Genomic DNA, 16,596 nt, shown 5'->3' with positions numbered 1-16,596 from the left:
TTTGCGCCGTCATCTGAAGTTTTTAGCGGTACCATTTTTGTTCTGATCAGACTTTTTGATCACTTTTTGATCAATTTTTTTGCGCATACGCCATTGAACGTGCGGTTTAAAAAGCGGTATATTTTTATAATTCGGATATTTCCGCATGCGGCGATACCACATGTGTTTATTTTTATTTACACTATGTTTTTTTTATTCTTGGAAATGCCGGGTGATTCAAACTTTTATTAAGGGAAGGGATAATTGAAAGGGTTAATGCTTTTTTTTTACACTTTTCTTATACCATATTATAGCTCCTATAGGGGGGGCTATAACATTGCATTAACTGATCTTTTACACTGATTGATCCATCTCCATAGGAATGGATCAATCAATGTTTTCGGCGATTGAATGCGATTGATGCCTTAATCTCAGGCTTGAAGCTTTCAATTGGCGATCGGACTGCAGGAAGGAAGGTAAGAGACCTCCTCCTGTGCTACAGCTGTTCGGGATGCCGCGATTATACTGCAGCGATCCCGAACAGCTCCCTGAGCTAACCGGCACTTTTTACTTTCACTTTTAGCCGCGTGGCTCAGCTTTGAGCGCGCGGCTAAAGGGTTAATAGCGCGTGGCACCCCGATCAGTGCCGTGCGCTATTAGAGGCGGGTCCCGGCTTCACTATGACGCCGGGCCCGCCGCGATATGATGCGGGGTCACCGTGTGACCCCGCGTTATATCGCAGGACTGGGACCCAGGACGTACTCATACGTCCTGGGTCCTTAACCCCTTAAGGACCGGGGTTTTTTCCGTTTTTGCATTTTCGTTTTTTGCTCCTTGCCTTTAAAAAATCATAACTCTTTCAATTTTGCACCTAAAAATCCATATGATGGCTTATTTTTTGCGCCACCAATTCTACTTTGTAATGACGTCAGTCATTGTGCCCAAAAATCTACGGTGAAACGGGAAAAAAAATCATTGTGAGACAAAATTGAAAAAAAAAACGCCATTTTGTAACTTTTGGGGGCTTCCGTTTCTACGTAGTACATTTTTCGGTAAAAATGACCCCTTATCTTTATTCTGTAGGTCCATACGATTAAAATGATACCCTACTTATACAGGTTTGAATTTGTCGCACTTCTGGAAAAAATCATAACTTCATGCAGAAAAATTTATACGTTTAAAATTGTCATCTTCTGACCCCTATAACTTTTTTATTTTTCCGTGTATGGGGCGGTATGAGGGCTCATTTTTTGCGCCGTGATCTGAAGTTTTTAACGGTACCATTTTTGCATTGATAGGACTTATTGATCGCTTTTTATTCATTTTTTCATGATATAAAAAGTGACCAAAAATGCACTATTTTGGACTTTGGAATTTTTTTGCGCGCACGCCATTGACCGTGCGGTTTAATTAACGATATATTTTTATAATTCGGACATTTCCGCACGCGGCGATACCATTTATGTTTATTTTTATTTTTATTTACACTGTGTTTTTTCTTTTATGGGAAAAGGGGGGTGATTCAAACTTTTAATAGGGAAGGGGTTAAATGATGTTTATTCACTTTTTTTTTGCACTTTTTTTTTGCAGTGTTATAGGTCCCATAGGGACCTATAACACTGCACACACTGATCTTTTACATTGATCACTGGTTTCTCATAAGAAACCAGTGATCGATGATTCTGCCGCATGACTGCTCATGCCTGGATCTCAGGCACTGAGCAGTCATTCGGCGATCGGACAGCGAGGAGGCAGGTAGGGGCCCTCCCGCTGTCCTGTCAGCTGTTCGGGATGCCGCGATTTCACCGTGGCTATCCCGAACAGCCCACTGAGCTAGCCGGCATGCTTTCGGTTTCACTTTAGACGCGGCGTTGAACTTTGAACGCCCCGTCTAAAGGGTTAATAGCGCGCGGCACAGCGATCAATGCCGCGCGCTATTAGCCACGGGTCCCGGCCGTTGTTAGAGGCCGGGCCCGACCCGCTATGACGCGGGGCCACGCCGTGGCCCCGCGTTATAGATCGGGAGTGGACACATGACGTTCCAGTACGTCATGTGTCCTTAAGGGGTTAAGAGGTTAAAGGGGTACTCCCGCGAAAAACTTTTTTTTTTTTTTTTTTTTTTAAATCAACTGGCGCTAGAAAGTTAAACAGATTTGTAAATTACTTCTATTAAAAAAAAAATCTTAATCCTTCTGGTACTTATTAGCTGCTGAATACTACAGAGGAAATGGTTTTCTTTTTGGAACACAGAGCTCTCTGCTGACATCATGACCACAGTGCTCTCTGCTGACATCTCTGTCCATTTTAGGAACTGTCCAGAGTAGGAGAAAATCCCCATAGTAAACATATGCTGCTCTGGACAGTTCCTAAAATGGACAGAGATGTCAGCAGAGAGCACTGTGGTCATGATGTCAGCAGAGAGCTCTGTGTTCCAAAATGAAAACCATTTCCTCTGTAGTATTCAGCAGCTAATAAGTACTGGAAGGATTAAGATTTTTTTAATAGAAGTAATTTACAAATCTGTTTAACTTTCTGGCACCAGTTGATTTAAAAAAAAAAAAAAAGAAAGTTTTCCATGGGAGTACCCCTTTAAGGTTAGTCTCATACAATTTCTACCGTATTTTTCGCCATATAAGACGCACCCAATTTTAAAGGAGGAAAATCTAGAAAAAAAAGATTCTGAACCAAATACAATGTAAAGTATTGGACAGTGATCTTCAACCTGCGGACCTCCAGATGTTGCAAAACTACAACTCCCAGCATGGCCGGACAGCCGTTGGCTTTCCGGGCATGCTGGGAGTTGTAGTTTTGCAACATCTGGAGGTCCGCAGGTTGAAGACCACTGGTATTGGAGGTTATACACACGTTTCCCTGCCCCGGAACTGTCACCGCTCATCACCGCTGCCCTGGATGTTGCCCTCCATCGCTGTTGCCGCGTCCCCGGGGTGTCCCCGTCGCTCCGGAACGTCTCTGCTGCCCGGTATCCTCGCTCTCCGTCGCCGCCATCCCGTCGCTACGCACGCCGCTCCTATTGGATGACGGGACGGAGTGCGCGATGACGTGATGAAGACAAAGGAGAGCGCTGGCAATGCAGGGGATCCCGGCACGGAGCAGACACCGAGGAGGCAGGTAAGGTCCCTCCCGGTGTCCTGTAAGCTGTTCGGGACGCCGTGATTTCACCGCGGCGTCCCGAACAGCCCGACTGAGCAGCCGGGTTAGTGTCACTTTCCCTTCAGACGTGGCGGTCAGCTTTGATCGCCGCGTCTGAAGGGTTAATACAGGGCATCACCGCGATCGGTGATGACCTGTATTAGCCGCGGGTCCCGGCCGTTGATGGCCGCAGGGACCGCCGCGATAGGACAGGGTTATAATGTGTATTTGCCGTATAAGACGCACCAACTTTTCCCTCCCAATTTTGGGCAAGAAAAAGTGCGTCTTATACGGCGAAAAATACGGCATCTCATGGCAGGTAAGTAACATTTTACATAATTTTTTATGGAAAATGTAGAGGTCGGCCCTACCGAGAAGTTTATCGATGTTTGGCATGACTGAAGCTTGGATCAACATCATGGAGGATTGTGCATTGACCGGAGCTGTTGTAAATGTGTAGGTCCTGAAGAAGCTCTACAGGAGCGAAGGGAACGTTAATGGGCAACTTGGCAAACCCCCAACCCAAGTGGCAACCGCAATGCTTGTAACTAGACTTGTGTAGGGTAGAGGTGACATTGTGTGGGCCCAAAGGTCACATGAGACGGCACATAATATAGTGCATTGTAGTAAATTAAATCTTCCCTACGTGTTTTGCCAGATTACCTTACGTCACGGACGGGTTTCCAAGTAATAAAACTTGGAGCTGGATAACCCTATGGCATTGCCCGATTGTTTACAGGTGATTAATTATAACTTGTAGAAGTTAAAATTCGACAAGTGACGTTTCCTTCTCACCACAAAACCAGCCCCGGGCAAAGCCAAGACCTCAGTGGGGTTTTCAGCTGCCAAAAATTCACGGCCCCGAGCTGTAGATATGTTGGGGCAAAAAGTTACGGGGATGACGATGCCTACAAGCAAAACAATGAGTTGGGGTTTCTGTACAGTTGGTGGTAGTCAGGTCAGGACATCGAGGTTGCCCTCTTAACCCATAGAAGGTTGAAGATTCTTACCTAGGTGAGAACTCAGGGGTCAAGTCCTGGGGGGAAAAGTGCAGGAAATCAGTTTCAATGTATTCCTGCAGGACTTGGGCCCTGTGTTAAAGGGGTAGTCCAGGAAAAAACTTTTTTTTATAGATCAACTGGCTCCAGAAAGTTAAACAGATTTGTAGATTACTTCTATAAAAAAAAAAAAATCTATTCTCCTTCCAATAATTATCAGCTACTGAAGTTGAGTTGTTCTTTTCTGTCTGGCAGTTGTGCTCTCTGCTGACATCTCTGCTTGTCTCGGGAACTGCACAGAGTAGAAGAGGTTTACTATGGGGATTTGCTTCTACTCTGGATAGTTCCCGAGACAGGTGTCATCAGAGAGCACTTAGACAGAAAAGAACAACTCAACTTCAGCAGATCATAAGTACTGAAAGGATTAAGATTTTTTAATAGAAGTAATTTACAAATCTGTTTAACTCTCTGGAGCCAGTTTAACCCCTTTAACCTGCCAAATCAAAGCTGTTAGAGACAAAGTGGAGTACCAAGAAGGTAAGTTTTAAACGGGTACTCCGGTGGAAAACTTTTTTTTTTTTAATCAACTGGTGCCAGAAAGTTAAACAGATTTGTAAATTACTTCTATTAAAAAAAAAAAAATCTTAATCCTTCCAGTACTTATTAGCTGCTGAATACTACAGAGGAATTTCTTTTATTTTTGGAACACAGAGCTCTCTGATGACATCATGAGCACAGTGCTCTCTGCTGACATCTCTGTTCGTTTTAAGAACTTTCCATATGCTGCTCTGGACAGTTCCTAAAATGGACAGAGGTGTCTGCAGAGAGCACTGTGGTCGTGATATCAGCAGAGAGCTCTGTGTTCCAAAAAGAAAATAATTTCCTCTGTAGTATTCAGCAGCTAATAAGTACTGGAAGGATTAAGATATTTTTAATAGAAGTAATTTACAAATCTGTTTAACTTTCTGGCACCAGTTGATTTAAAAAAAAAAAAGTTACCCCTTTAAGGATCAATTAGCAGATTAAGAGGCCAATTATTGCCCGGTGTAAAGACCGAGGGATCACCCAAAAAAAGAACAATGGCTGGTTATTCAGATAAATGGGATGTGAGGCCACCGATGATACAAGGGAAGGGCTTCACAAACCATCCAGCAATCTTCAGTGTCGACCATCATCGATCATTAAAGGGGTACTCCGGTGGAAAACAATTTTTTTTAAATCAACTGGTGCCAGAAAGGTAAACAGATTTGTAAATTAAAGGGGTATTCCAGGAAAAAACTATTTTTTTTATATATGAACTGGCTCCAGAAAGTTAAACAGATTTGTAAATTACTTCTATTAAAAAATCTTAATTCTTTCAGTACTTATGAGCTTCTGAAGTTAAGGTTGCTCTTTTCCGTCTAAGTGCTCTCTGATGACACGTGTCTCGGGAAACGCCCAGTTTAGAAGCAAATCCCCATAGCAAACCTCTTCTAAACTGGGCGGTTCCCGAGACACGTGTCATCAGAGAGCACTTAGACAGAAAAGAACAACCTTAACTTCAGAAGCTCATAAGTAATGAAAGGATTAAGATTTTTTTATAGAAGTCATTTACAAATCTGTTTAACTTTCTGGAGCCAGTTGTGATATATATAAAAAAAAGTTTTTTCCTGGATGACCCCTTTAACAAAATGAAGCAAGAAAACGGGGAGAGCATTCAAGAAGCAATATCACCTCCTACGACCTGCAACAACGATCCTCGGTGACCTGTATCAATGTCTCCTGCGGGGTGCACATACACAGGCATAAAGCATCAAATCTAGAAGAAACAAAGAGCACGTACGTGCACTCACCGCTAGGCAGAGACAGTCAGGTCTGGAAGTCTGGTGACGGGGTGCTGGATCACGGCATAGACGCTGGTGTATGGCGCTCGCCGAGCGCCATACACCAGCGTCTATGCCGTGATCCGACACCCCGTCACTGGACTTCCAGACCCGACTGTCTCTGCCTAGTGGTGAGTGCACGTACGTGCTCTTTGTTTATTCTAGATTTGTAAATTACTTCTATACAAAAATCTTAATCCTTCCAGTACTTATCAGATGCTGTATGTTCCACAGGAAGTTCTTTTCTTTTTTTGAATTTCTTTTCTGTCTGACCACAGTGCTCTCTGCTGACACCTCTGTCCATGTCAGGAACTGTCCAGAGTAGGATAAGTTTGCTATGGGGATTTTCTACTGCTCTGGACAGTTTTTGAAATGGACAGAGGTGTCAGCAGAGAGCACTGTGGTCAGACAGAAAAGAAATTCAAAAATAAAATAACTTTCTGTGGAGCATACAGCAGCTGATAAGTACTGGAAGGATTAATTTTTTTTTTTTTTAATAGAAGTAATTTACAAATCTGTTTAATTTTCTGGCACCAGTTAATTAAAACTGGTACCCCTATGATCTACTAGATCGGGGCTCGTGTTGGGCATGGATATGTTCGTGTAATAGGACCCTTAGTCATGTTGAGCTAAGTACAGAGTTCATGAGATCAGAAGAGGACAAAGCAGAAGATGTCACATGACCAGAAGACGTGCTGAGGTCCTACATTTTCCCTACACAAATTGAGACATTCTTCTACACATTAGAGGAGCCCATTGGGACTGGTGGTGACCGTTCTCTATTAGTGTTGGGCGCGAATATTCGCATTTCGAATTTTTATCGCAAATATGCTAAATTCGTGAATATAGAACGAAGATTCGTCTATATATTCGCGAAATATCGCGAATTCGAATATGGCCAATGCCTCTCATCGCTATTCTCTATATCAGCCAATTACATGGTGTATGTACTGAGCGTGTCTCCAATATCCAGAGTCACCTTAGGTCATTCTCATTATGTAATCCAGATTCTTTTATACCAGCTGAAGTGTAAATGGCCTTGGGGACCAAACTTCATACATTCTTAACACATTATTTACTGGGCTGGTGACTGACTTAAATCTCAACCGAACTCAGGTTGACAACAGGACATTTGGCAAGCTCAGGCTCTCTCTGGCAATGGTCCCCAACCCGCTCCTCAAGGTCCAGCAACATTCCAAATTTTTTATCAGGAAAATGTTTTAATCTTGGATTTTTTGTTGGTGAGGTTTAAAGGGGTATTCCGGGCAAAAACATTTTGATCGCAGGGGGCCTGCTGCTGAGACCCCCCGTGATCTCCCTGCAACACCCGTATTCTATGAGGGTGCTGCATCTCCAGTTTCGGAAACCTCCGGGGATGTGACGTCACGCCATGCCCCCTCCATTCATGTCTATGGGAGGGGGCGTGACGGGCATCACGCCCCCTCCCATAGACATAAATTGAGGGGGTGTGGCGTGACGCCACGTCCCCAGTCCCGGAAACCCAGAGGTTCCGAAACTGGAGATGCAGCACCCCCATGCGGGTACTGCAGGGAGATCACGGGGGGTCTCAGCAGGGTGCCCCCGTGATCAGACATCGTAGGGGATAAGATATTTTTGCCCGGAATACCCCTTTAAGGACTGGGCTGGAGATCTCTACTTTAGGGTAGGGTCACATGTGCCGTATTTTGCTGTGTATTTGCTGCTGTGTATTTTTCTACCCATTGAAGTCAATGAAAATATTCCGTATGCAGCAAAATACGGCACGTGTGACCCTACCCTAAAAGTATTCACATATGCGAATATAATGAATACGCGAAATTCGCGAATATAGGACGAATATTCATCTATATTTTCGCAAAATATCGCGAATTCGAATATGGCCAATGCCTCTCATCGCTATTCTCTATATCAGCCAATTACATGGTGTATGTACTGAGCGTGTCTCCAATATCCAGAGTCACCTTAGGTCATTCTCATTATGTAATCCAGATTCTTTTATACCAGCTGAAGTGTAAATGGCCTTGGGGACCAAACTTCATACGTTCTTAACACATTATTTGCTGGGCTGGTCTTAAATCTCAACCGAACTCAGGTCGAGAACGGGACATTTGGCAAGCTCAGGCTCTCTCTGGCAATGGTCCCCAACCCGCTCCTCAAGGTCCAGTCCTTAACATTCCAAATTTTTTATCAAATTTTGTTGGTGGGATTTAAAGGGGTATTCCGGGCAAAAACATTTTATCCCCTGTCCTTTGGATCGTGGGGGGCCCGCTGCTGAGACCCCCCGTGATCTCCCTGCAACACCTGCATTCTATGCGGGTGCTGCATCTCCAGTTTCGGAAACCTCCGGGTTTCCGGAACTGGGGACGTGACGTCACGCCATGCCCCCTCCAGGTTTCCAAAACTGGAGATGCAGCACCCGCAGGGGGGTATCAGCAGCCGGCCCCCCGCAATCAGACATCTTATCCCCTATCCGTTGGATAGGGGATAAGATATTTTTGCCCGGAATACCCCTTTAAGGACTGGGCTGGAGATCTCTACTTCAGGGTAGGGTCACGCGTGCCGTATTTTGCTGTGTATTTGCTGCTGTGTATTTTTCTACCCATTAAAGTCAATGAAAATATTTCGTATGCAGCAAAATACGACACGATACGATACCCTAAAGGGGATTTGGGACATTAAAGTGTTGACTCAAAAACTAAAGGGGTGCTCGTCTGGATCAAGAGAAGTTCTTTGTAGCCAAGTAGTAAAGATCCCGACCAGAAGACCCAATCTCTTCATTCAGAATACATGGAATACCAAACTAGACAACCCCTATAAAGTGGAGCTCCACCAAATGCTTACCGTGTATTAAAACTGAATGCATTTGTTTACATTGGAATTATTGCATTACGACTATTTCTGCAGCTTTTTTAGTTACTATATGTTCTTCATCATTTAAATCAGAGGATCTCCCCCCCCCCCCCCTGTATATAGATGCATTCAGGTGACTACATGCTAAACCATATATCTGCTTGCTATCAGTGAGCGAGAACATTCCAGTTTACATTCAGAGGCTGAGAAGCTATTGGACCCCTAGTATTGCTCTAGAGTTAGTGGGTGCTTATCTGTTGCAATAGATACAATCCGTCCTATATGGTTCAGAAGGAAACAAGATAGAGCCAAGGTCAAATGTAAATAGGCGCAAAGCATTCCGGGACTTTCGATCTTTCTGAGCAAACTTTGTGGAACATTAATGGGCGACTCTACAGTTATGGAGCATAGAGTGTTTATACAGAACTGTGATGTAACTGACCTGACACATACACAGTAGGTAGGATAGGTTGGTGTTCCACCAATATACAGATGCATTCAGATGACTACATGCTATACTAGATATCCGCTTGCTATCAGTGAATGAAAACATTCCAGTTTACATTCAGGGACTGAGACTCTATTGGACCCCTAGTATTGCTCTAGAGTTAGTGGGTGCCTATCTGTTACAATAGATACAATCCGTACAGTGTTTATACAGTACTATGATGTAACTGACCTTACACATACACATTTTTTAGGGGTGTTTGGCAGATGATACTATGGTGTACAAAGAATATGGACAGATAATGAATCTCATACGTGATTTCTTATACTAAATATACAGTATGGAGTGGTGACTTACATCATGTGTACATAGACATTCTGTACATACAATATGCAGGGACGTGCACAGACATTTTGGGGGGCAGGGGCTCAAGTAGAAAAAAAAGGGCACATCTAATTTAATCTAATAAAAACATTTATTTTTATTAGATTAAAGGGGTACTCCACCCCTAGACATCTTATCCCCTATCCAAAGGAAAGGGGATAAGATGTCTGATGGCGGGGGTTCCGCCGCTGGGGACCCCCACAATATAGCATGCGGCACCCACTTTTTTCTGCTCCGGAAGCGCTGGAGGGTCTGGGTCCCGACCACCGGAACGGACGTCCGTGACTTCACGACTCCGCCCCTGTGTGACGTCACGCCCCGTCCCCTCAATGCAAGTCTATGGACTTGCATTGAGGGAACGGGGCGTGACGTCAGATGGGGGCAGAGTCGTGACATCAGGGACTTCTGTTCCGATGGTCGGGACCCAGACCCTCCAGCGCTTCCGGAGCAGAAACAGGTGGGTGCCGCATGCTATATTGGGGACCCCCGCGATCAGACATCTTATCCCCTATCCTTTGGATAGGGGATAAGATGTCTAGGGGTGGAGTACCCCTTTAAATTAGATGTGCCCTTTTTTTTCTACTTGAGCCCCTGCCCCCCCAAAATGTCTGTGCACGTCCCTGCACAAAGCATTTCCTGAGGTAAAGGACCTCCGGCAGTCATGTCATCTGAACGGGACCTGCATCACCCCGATGAGGGCATTATAGGGCAGGTGCATTAAAAGGGAAGGGGGCCCAAGCCCCCTTTCGAGTCTATGTGTGCACATCCCTGACAATATGGAGTGGTCACGTACCTCATAAGTGCCTTATTACACTATACATATAATATAGAGTAGTAGTGACCTACTTCACGTGTGCATCACCACGCTGTGCATACAGAATGTGGAGGTATCTACCCCGATAAGTGCCCTATTACACTATACACACAATGTGAAGTGGTGCCTACTTCATGAGTGCTCGATAACACTATATATCCACTATGGAATTTACAGTGACTCCAGAGTGTTTTTTATATTCAATCTTGATTCCTTCTTGACTACACAGCAGGAACTACAGACTTCAGTACAGTATTAGGATCATCCATATGGTTACTCACTTTAAGAACAATTGCCTCTATGGTACAACTTCAAAATTTCCATTTTCATAAAAAGAACCTAACACCTTGAGAACCATAGAACATTGTCGGTTGTAGATTACGTAACCATGTAAACACCAGAAGCCCTCTATGACACCCAATCCCTCCCATCCATGGATGATTCCAAACCCGTCAACTTGGAAATAGGATTGGTTCCAAAATCCACAACCATGAGAAGTTCACCAAAGCTTCCAGTCATGGATAGCTTCAACAACCCCCTCAACCACAAATTACCCATTCCCCCACCCCCACCCAATAATGTCTAAACCCCTTGTAAGAACTCACCAGATAGAGCCAGCAAAGACGGAAAGTCTCGACAGTTGTACACTCCGGTGGAGTCGGTGGCGCAGCTCATCCACAGGTTTTCGAACAAGGTGGATGTCGTGATGACGTTCCCGTCCACGGTGGACACTCGCCAGTTTGCGTTGAAGAGGGTGATCCCCAACATGAAGGAGCCAGAGACCCCGAAGAAGAACCCTAGTGTCTCCACAACGGCAGACATCTCTGCAGATGGTTGGAAAGGTGAAGAAGTAGTGCGATGGGTCTTAGTCTACTTTTCCTCCACCATCCACGTTCTCCGACGTTGATAAACTCTTCTCCGGTCTCTCTTTAGGTCTGACCTGCTTCACCGTCCTCTATCGATCTGTTATCTGTTTCTATGAACTTTTCCTCTTCCTGTCAATAACCTTTCAGGTCTATAACACTTACCCTTTTAACCCTATCACCCACTTTTTTGGTTCTTGTGTCCTTCAAACCTCGGGTCTTCGGCTATGAGTCTAGTCATTGATTCTCTTGTGGGTTTGGTGGGTAAATCGGCTGCAGTCATGCAGAGCAAGTAAAGATGTTCTGTTCTGTCTCCCAGCCCTGCTAGACGTAGAGAACAGCTATGTAAAGGTGTGTTATCCTGAGCTCCTCCTCGGCAGCCTCTTACACCACACCTATAGAGACAACAGCTGAGTGCAGTTCACTAATACATTGTACCTGTGCAGCGTACAGGCTTACAGGTGCGGAACGATCAGGCTATAAGAATGTGTGTGACACTGTGTGCCTGCATACTCTTGTTTCCTCTGCCCCGAGGGACTATGTACCAATATACCTTCATTTAGCAATTCTGTCCCCACCTTTACCTGACACCCCCTCAGCAATGATTTCTAGCAGGTTACTAAAACAGTAAGTGAGAATAAGGATATGGGGGGGGGGGGGGGGGTTTATCATTGTTTTTGTGTGAACATTTGGCTCACAGTTGGTGCTGCGCAGGGTCTCAGGCTCTTTTTTGCGACATTTTGTCCTACACTATGTACAGACCAGTTGTTAAAGGAAATATGCAGCAAAAACAACTTATCCTCGAACCACAGGATAGGGGATAGGTGTTGAACGCTGGGAACCCCGCAATCTCCTGCACGGGGCCGCGGCTCTACTGTGCAGGAGGCGTGACGGCCGCAACGTCCCCTCTATGTATCTCTATGGGAGAGGTGGGGATGCATCGTTCGGGCCTCCTGCACCTTGTATGGGGAAGGGGCATACCGTTGACCTCAGCTACGTGCATTAGCCGGCGCACAGCGGGGCAATGCGAGTGCCCCTTATAAGAGATTGCGGGGGGTCCCAGCAGTCGGACCCCCATGATCAGACATTTATCCCCTATGCTGTGTATAGGGGATGAGTTGTTTTCACTGCAGATGTCCTTTAAAGGGGTACTCCGCTGCTAGACCTCTTATCTCCTATCCAAAGGATAGGGAATATGATGTCTAATCGCGGGGGTCCCGCAATCTCCTCGCCGTTGTCTGAATAAACAAACACTGGGTACCTGCAGCAGTGTTCAGTACATCAGGGTCACGCCCCCTTGTGATGTCATGTCACTCCCCCTCCATTCATGTCTATGTCTAAGGGAGCTCAGAGCTGTGGGGTTTTCCAGAGCTCAAATCCATCACATTTAATGTGGAAATAATAGTAAATTTGTAGGTTTCTTTAGAAAATGTAAGTTGTTTTTTTTTGGAGATGCGCCCCTTCACCCTTAAGGCCATGCCCATTTTCCCTGATGGCCCCGCCCCTTTGTAGGGTTTTCTGAGTAAAGTGGAGAGTTAGTAGGGTTTTTTGGATTTTTTAACTGAAATTCTGGAGCATGACCCACGTGACACAAAAAACCCTACAAAATCTACTCAGAAAAGCCTTAGTAAATGAAGCCCCAGTATCTTAAAGGGGTACTCCCCTAGATTAGACTAGATGTCTAATCGCCGGAGTCCTGCTGTTGTGGTGCCCCGCAATCTAATGTCACGATCACGCCCCCTTGTGATGTCATGATGTATTGTTATTTTTGTAACCCAATTTCTCTCGAGTAAGCACATACCTCATATGTCTATGTAAAGTGTTCGGCGGGCGCAGTAGAGGGCTCAGAAGGGAAGGAGCGACAAGGGGATTTTGGAGAGTACGTTTTTTTTAAATGGTTTTTGGGGGGCATGTTGCATTTAGGAAGCCCCTATGGTGCCACAACAGCAAAAAAAAAACACATGGCATACCATGTTGGAAACTAGACCCCTTGAGGAACGTAACAAGGAATAAAGTGAGCCTTAATACCCCACAGGTGTTTCATGACTTTTGCATATGTAAAAAAATAAAAATACAATTTCACTAAAATGTGTGTTTCCCCCCAAATTTCACATTTTTGCAAGGGTTAAGAGCAAAAAATACCCAATCTGTGCCCTTCCAGATGTTGCAAAACTACAACTCCCAGTATGCCAAAACTGTCCAGGCATGCTGGGAGTTGTAGTTCTGCAACATCTGAAGGGCCAGGTGTTACAGAACTACAACTCCCAGCATGCCTGGACAGTAAGGGCATGCTGAGGATGTGTAGTTTTGCAACATCTGGAAGGGCACAGTGGTCCCAAAACTGTGGACCTCCAGAAGTTGCAAAACTGCAACTCCCAGCATGCCCAGATGCCAAGGGCTGTCTGGGCATGCTGGGAGTTGTAGTATACAGGGTCCCAATACAGCAATGCATGTCGCTTTACGGCGACGTGCATTGCTGGAAAGGGCCCGACCGCGGCTGAAGATCAACTCACCTGTCGCCGCCCCCGCCGTCTTCATCGCAGGGATCCGGGTCTTCAGGGACGAGGTAAGTACCGGGGCCGGTCCCCAGCACTCCCCCGTCCCCCCCGCCGCGTCCTCCGGTCTTCCTCCTGTCCTCTCCGGACATCCAGGGGCCGGGCAGGACGGGAGGAAGTAACCGCCCCCCCCTCCTGCGATTGGTCGGTTAACTAACCGACAGATCGCAGGGTATAGGAGGAGGTGGCAGGTTTGCCACCTCGCTCCTATACTCCAGCATGGTCCTGGCTGTCTGTGACAGCCGGGATCATGCGAAATTACCGGGGGGTCGGGTCCCAGAGACCCGATCAGCCCGGTATCGCCGCAGATCGCGAGGGCGATTTCCCTTGCAATTTGCAGCGATCGCCGACATGGGGGGCCTACGTGGCCCCCCCTCAGCATTTGCCCTGGATGCCTGCTGAAGCATTTCAGCAGGCATCCAGTTCCGATCTCTGCCCGGGGCGCGGCAGGGACCGGAAAACGCCAGGACGTACGGGGACGTCCTGGGTCCTTAAGAGGTTACATTTTTTTTTCATATCAACTGGCTCCAGAAAGTTTAATAGATTTGTAATTTACTTCTTTAAAAAAAATATGAATCCTACCAGTACTTATCAGCTGCTGAAGTTGAGTTGTTCTTTCCAGTCTGACCACAGTGCTCCCTGCTGACACCGCTGTCTGTATCGGGAACTGTCCAGAGCAGGAGAGGTTTGCTATGTGGATTTGCTCCTACTCTGGACAGTTCCTGAGACAGACAGAAGTGTCAGCAGAGAGGACTGTGGTCAGACAGAAAAGAACAACTCAACTTCAGCAGCTGATAAGTACTGGTAGGATTAAGATTTTTTTAATAGAAGTAATTTACAAATCTGTTTAACTTTCTGGATCCAGTTGATAGTTTTTCATTGGAATACCCCTTTAAGCTGTCACTGCAAAGATAAGGTCTATACTTATCTCCCGAATCTTCTCCAATGGCAGATCTTTAGGGGAAGAATCGGGAACATTGAATTTAACCAAGTCTGAATCCATGATAAAGAGGTTTCTGGCAGCAGTTTACATCCTTCTCCTCATTGAAAAATCATGCATGTTCCAATGAGCTGTCTATGGTGGAGTTAGGAGGATTATTTGTTGGCTTAAAGGGGTACTCCACTTTTTTTTTTTTTTTTTTAAATCAACTGGTGGCATGAAGTTAAACAGATTTAGAAATGACTTCTATATAAAATTCTTAATCCTTCCAGTACTTATCAGCTGCTGTATGCCCCACAGGAAGTTGTGTAGTTCTTTCCAATCTGACCACAGTGCTCTCTGCTGACACCTCTGTCCATGTCGGGAACTGTCCAGAGTAGGAGAAAATCCCCATAGCAAACCTCTCCAGCTCTGGACAGTTCCCGACATGGACAGAGGTGTCAGCAGAGAGCACTGTGGTCAGACAGAAAGGAATTCAAAAAGAAAAGAACTTCCTGTTTTGTTTTCTGGCACCAGTTGATTTAAAAAAAAAAAAAAAGTTTTCCAGTGGAGTACCCCTTTAACAAGCTTTCAGTCCACATCAATCTTACATAGATGGAGCCATTAGATATACATGGCTACTTATGGTCATAAAACATAACTACACTTTATTGTATGTAATAGGGCATAGTGATGAGCGGCGTTGTCCATACTCGAATTTGCGATATTCGCGATAAAAATTTGAAATGCGAATATTCGCGCCCAACACTATTACTGCCTTCACGCCAGTGCTGCTCAGCTGCAACTCTAGACACAACTCATGTCCATGTCCTCCTTCCCCGGGTGCAGGAGTCAGGGGGAACGAAGGGTCAAACATGTTGGATTTCGACTACCTGATCCTTTTAAGGGGAGGTGTCTGGCAGCAGCTTTTTCTTTCCATCCATTCAGGCCATTGTAAGTATATAAATGGCCCATACAAAAAATTTAGGAAAAAACTGTTCCAGGTTAACCCCCTCAAAGGATAAGGGGGCACTCCCTCCGTCTGGAGAAGAAACGGTTTAGTCTCAAGGGGGGACACTCCTTTGCCATAAGAACTGTGAATTTATGGTACAGTCTACCTCAGGAACTGGTCACAGCAGTTAAAAAAGCTTTATGACAGGGTTGGATACATTCTGAGTACAATATGTGGTATCCCGGTACCGCATCCTATACGGTACCTGTATAGAGGTCCCCATAGCCAGAGTCCCTAGGACGTCGGGGTCCTTCTTGTCTAATCTGCCCCTTGTCAACTCTCATCTAGGTATTAGTTAATCTAACAGTTTATTCAGGATTTATATAAGTATAATTGTACAAATGTATATAATTGGTTAATTACCTGTACGGAGCGTAGCAGGACCTGCGGATCACGTGATCAGGTAAACTCTATGGTTTTTTGCTTAAGGACCTTTGGAGGTCCCTATGACGTATTGCACCCATCATTCCTTGTAACGGTGAGTGACAGATATTCGGACCAATTAAAATGGCCCTGCCCCTGTCTCTTGTTTCTGCGCTGTCAAGCAAGCAGCATCTCTGCGCAGCTGTCTTCTGTGAGTTTAGGCCCGAGCCTTGCAGCGACGATCTCTTCTAAACCGTGAGTGTATCAATCCCTAAGCACTAGTGTTGAGCGGCATAGGCCATATTCGAATTCGCGAATATTCGCGAATATATGGACGAATATTCGTGATATATTCGCGAATATTCGCATATTCGTTTTATTTTCGCATATGTGAACATT

General features: G+C 45.3%; 1 protein-coding gene across 1 annotated transcript in view; it reads right to left on the bottom strand.

Moving 5' to 3' along the window:
* The window catches only part of CLDN15 (claudin 15), an 82,923-nt gene extending 70,980 nt beyond the window's left edge, over positions 1–11,943 (bottom strand). Inside the window, exon 1 of the mRNA XM_056570019.1 lies at positions 11,091–11,943. Coding sequence (XP_056425994.1) covers positions 11,091–11,307 — 217 coding nt within the window. The 5' untranslated portion in view covers positions 11,308–11,943. The remainder of the gene's footprint in view (positions 1–11,090) is intronic.
* Between the last annotated feature and the right edge of the window lie 4,653 nt (positions 11,944–16,596).

The sequence above is a fragment of the Hyla sarda genome, chromosome 4 (assembly GCF_029499605.1).
Source record: "Hyla sarda isolate aHylSar1 chromosome 4, aHylSar1.hap1, whole genome shotgun sequence".
Classification (NCBI taxonomy): Eukaryota; Metazoa; Chordata; class Amphibia; order Anura; family Hylidae; genus Hyla; species Hyla sarda.
This window is presented reverse-complemented; position numbering and strand designations above follow the sequence as displayed.